This window comes from Apteryx mantelli, chromosome 4, assembly GCF_036417845.1.
Source record: "Apteryx mantelli isolate bAptMan1 chromosome 4, bAptMan1.hap1, whole genome shotgun sequence".
Classification (NCBI taxonomy): domain Eukaryota; kingdom Metazoa; phylum Chordata; class Aves; order Apterygiformes; family Apterygidae; genus Apteryx; species Apteryx mantelli.
The window spans coordinates 9,312,125-9,316,257 of NC_089981.1; the positions used below are offsets into that span (position 1 = coordinate 9,312,125).

At 44.8% G+C, this 4,133-nt stretch overlaps 1 protein-coding gene across 1 annotated transcript; it reads left to right on the forward strand.

Annotated features, from left to right (window-relative positions):
* Positions 1 to 471: 471 nt before the first annotated feature.
* On the forward strand, positions 472 to 1,377 carry LOC136991900 (olfactory receptor 4S2-like; the record flags this gene model as incomplete). Its single annotated transcript, XM_067295394.1, has 1 exon — positions 472 to 1,377. A coding segment is annotated over exon 1 (906 nt), but the record flags the coding sequence as incomplete, so codon positions are not given.
* Between the last annotated feature and the right edge of the window lie 2,756 nt (positions 1,378 to 4,133).

Consider the following 4,133-nt stretch of genomic DNA (forward strand, 5'->3'; position numbering starts at 1 on the left):
CTGAGCAATATTTCCAGGTATTCTTAAAGACACCCATTTTACAAAGATTGCTGTGAGGGACTTTGTCTCCCCTGAGGGCAAACATACTGCATTATCTGCCTTGTAGTGCCCAAGGTGAACACTCTGGCCGTGTCCTTAGTGCATGGAAGGCTACCAGCCATGGAGCCAGTCCTTCAAAATCCTGGAGGACCAGGATTAAGGAACATATCACAGAGTGCACCTATCTCCGTGCCACCAAAGCCATGGCAGAAGTTTTGTACTGTGGAGGATTAAATAGCCGTTAAAAAATACATGACAGAAACTAAACACTTCATAAGCATAATGCTAATGCTATATCTTTCTTGGTTTGTATCCACTTCTGATATAGAACTCATTATTAATAATGAAAAAAATGGTGATGAATCATGTGTCTGTCTTTGTTTTCCCAGGTGTGTAAGCTGTATATTGCATATTGGCACCCGACTGATCAACATGGAGAACGTAAGCAGTGTGAAGGAATTCATTCTTCTGGGCCTTTCAAAGAACCAAGGGGTGCAGAAAATATGTTTTGTGGTGTTTTTGTTCTTCTATATTGTTACTGTGGCAGGAAATCTGCTCATCGTTGTCACTGTAGTTAGCAGTCAGAGTCTGAACTCCCCCATGTATTTCTTTCTCTGCCACCTGTCCATTGCAGATACTTGCTTCTCTTCTGTCACAGCTCCCAAAATGATTGCTGACTTCCTTGTTGAGAAGAAAACCATTTCCTTTGGGGGTTGCATGGCACAGCTATTTGGGTTGCATATCTCCGGCGGCGCTGAGGTCTTCATCCTCACAGCGATGGCCTATGATCGCTACTTTGCCATATGCAGACCCCTGCACTACACCAGCCTCATGACCAGGCGTGTGTGTGGCTGGATGGTGATGGGTTCATGGGTGGGGGCCTTTGTGCACTCCCTGGTGCAGACCCTCATAACCGTTAGCCTCCCTTTTTGCGGCCCCAACGAAATTGACCACTACCTCTGTGATGTCCGTCCCCTACTACAACTGGCCTGTACCGACACCTATGTTGTGGGCATCATTGTCGTTGCCAATAGTGGAATGATTTGTTTGGTCTCTTTCGTCATCCTGCTCACATCCTACATTGTCATTTTGTTGTCCTTGAAAAGGCGAACGTCCGAAGGGCGGAAGAAAGCCCTCTCCACCTGTGGGTCCCACATTACTGTGGTGATTCTCTTCTTTGGGCCATGCACATTCACCTACATACGCCCATCCAGTAGTCTCTCGGAGGACAAGAGGTTAACTGTGTTTTACAATGTCATCACGCCCATGCTGAACCCACTCATCTACACGCTGAGAAATGAGGAGATGAAAAGTGCCATGAGAAAACTGTGGAATAGAAAAGTTTGGCGTGAAAAGGGTGAGGTGTAGAACTGTGGTAACATTTTCTCAGGAGCTGAGAAAATCAAGTCTCTCTGACTATAATTCCATTTTGGAAAATTTACTGAAAGCTCCCTTTTGAAGAAAAGCTTGGTTTTAGCTGTTGCAGTAATTAGGAAGACACTGAAAGTTCATGTTTTGATTGGAATGGCATTGTAAACTCTGTGACTAGCAGGGATTCCCTTTATGTTCTCTTTTTGAATAGCACAGGCCCAGGACTGGGGCTTCCAAGCACTGCTGAGACACCAGCAAATAAATAAATGAATGCTATCAAAAATATTAAAATGTGTTCCAGGCAGAGCATCCCATTAGTCCGAGCTCTCCCAGGTGTAAACTTTCCGTCAGACAAACTCCATCTACTCTGCAGTCTACTCAGCTAGGAAACAATGGCCCAAGGTGTCTGCAAGGCTGTTGGTCACCTGCTGCTGGAAGCAATTGTACCAAAGGCTTCCTTCCCCTTTACTTTGGAGTAAATGCCTTCTTAGGAGTACTGCATTGTCATATGCTGAATCCATGGGTTAGCAATTAAACTGCTGATATTAGATGCTGGTTGGGTCATTTGCTAATGCAGATGATATGAGGAGAAGCTTCTCCCCTTCCCATTCCAGTGCAGCAACTCTCTGCCTTTCTGCAGTAGTTCACCTGTCACTAATGCCCTCCTTCCTAGCCATCCCCTCTGCCCTTCATCTCTGCCTCAGATTTTGCATTTTACTGTTTAGACTAATAGAGAATCAAAGATCCAAGTGAAAGATAAATTGCTCACTGTAGGAAATTGTCGCCACCAGAGAAAGCATTGGGGGGAACAATTTTATGTGTCAGTTAAAAAAAGAGCTATTCAGTAATAATTCCTGTATGCAGGATAACTCCTAGCCCAACAGGGCACATCTACAGGCCCAGGCAAAGGAAGAAACATGTATTCCAAGGGAATAGCTGGAGCAGCTACTCCTGCAGGAGGGAAGAGAAGAAATATGAAGATGGAAGATTAAATCATCTCAGAGCCAGTCACAGCTGCCACAGGGAGCTTAGTTGTAGCAGCTAAGGTTCTCCACAAGGACGAAGGAGCCACAAGGAGCCACGGGACCCTGACTCCTACCTTGCCAGGAGGAAAAGAGCAAATGAGCTGCGTGAGGGGGAAAGACATCTGTGTAATGCACTCTGAAAGTAACTAAAGCACTTTCTTTTTTTTTTTCCTCACTTCACGTTCCCTATAAACACTTGCTTGCACTTGTGTTGCACCTTAACATGGCTTAAGTGTGATTCAAGATAAGAAGGTGTTGCCTGCACAGGAGAGCGGCAGATCTACGGACCAAATGGTGGGACAATGTCAGAAATGCTCTGGTTCCCCGAATGTCCTCTGCTCTATGCAGGGGGTGGCAGAGTGGGTTCCCGTTTCACAGGCATGCACCAGTACACTGCGGACGTCTCAGTGTCTTCTCCTCACCGTGGTGGGTTATGTGGATGGCAGCCAGCAGGACGGAACTGGGATAAATCCTGATTCTCAAGGCTTAGAGGGATAGTGTCCCTCAGGCCTGGGCCAGCATGTCCCTCACCCAGCATTCACACTCTGTGGACACAGCTAAAGGTGGCACCAGCCCCACCTATTTGTAGCAGTCTAAATTCTTCATGCAATGAAGGACAGTTGTCTAGCTGAGCATCATTGTCAACAGAGAGGGACAGGCGCCTTCAGAGGTTGGTCTGTCTCACCCGGGGTGGGGCAGGTAGAAAGACAGATGGGGCCCACTGACCCCCTTCATACTGAAACTGCTGAGAGGTTAGGACACACGGCCAGTTCAAGCTAAGGCTTATAATTTAAAAACTGTTTTTTTTTTTAAATGTTTTGGGGAAGAACGCCATGATTTTTCTGATTTCTCTTCCGGCTGCTGGATGCTAGCAGGCAACAGCGGGACCATAGTTTATGAAAGGCGAATACAACAACAACAACAACATTTGATTCCTCTACACATTGGCCCAGATTCTTATAATGACTTAATATGAGGACTAACCAGCTGCTTCTATATTTTGCATTGCCTGAGTAAAAATACCTGGCAAGTAGTGAGGCCTGACCACAAACATTTTTAAAGTCTTGAAATAATTTCCTCGTTTACTTCTTGTTTCAAACGTGTGCAGACCAGATGTCTAAGTGCCAACAGTCATATAGCACATTTCTGATACTTACTTATGCTGCAAACATGCAATGGTAAGAGCAAGTTAATAAGAAATAAGAAAGCATATGTGAAATATTGGCTTGGAAGGGAAAAAATATCTGACACGTGTAAGAGACATCTTTACTCAAAAAATGTTTGATTGCAAGGGCAATGTGAACACAAAATCTTGCAAATGGTCAGCCATGACATTGATTTTAAATAGAAATGTTTCCAAAAGAAGCACATAGCTAATACTAAATGAAGTCCATTTATCTAGACAGCATTGGAAAGCAAGCAAGAAAGCAAGCAAACCCCCACACAATGTGACATGGTCTAGGTGATCACGCTCCAGAGTCACCCTGTAGAGATTACTCTAATAGCTGTCCAAAACATATATTTTAGCTCCCCGTCCACTGATTCTTTCTGACAAAGAATACTTCACATGCCTCAGCGATCTCATTGCTTCTGGTAAGCTTGTCCTTCTGCTGTGCAATTTACTTGAAATATTTCTGCCACAACTTCCCCATCTGGAGAGAAAGAGAGTTGTTCTTGCAGATGCTCTTGGAAGTTGTT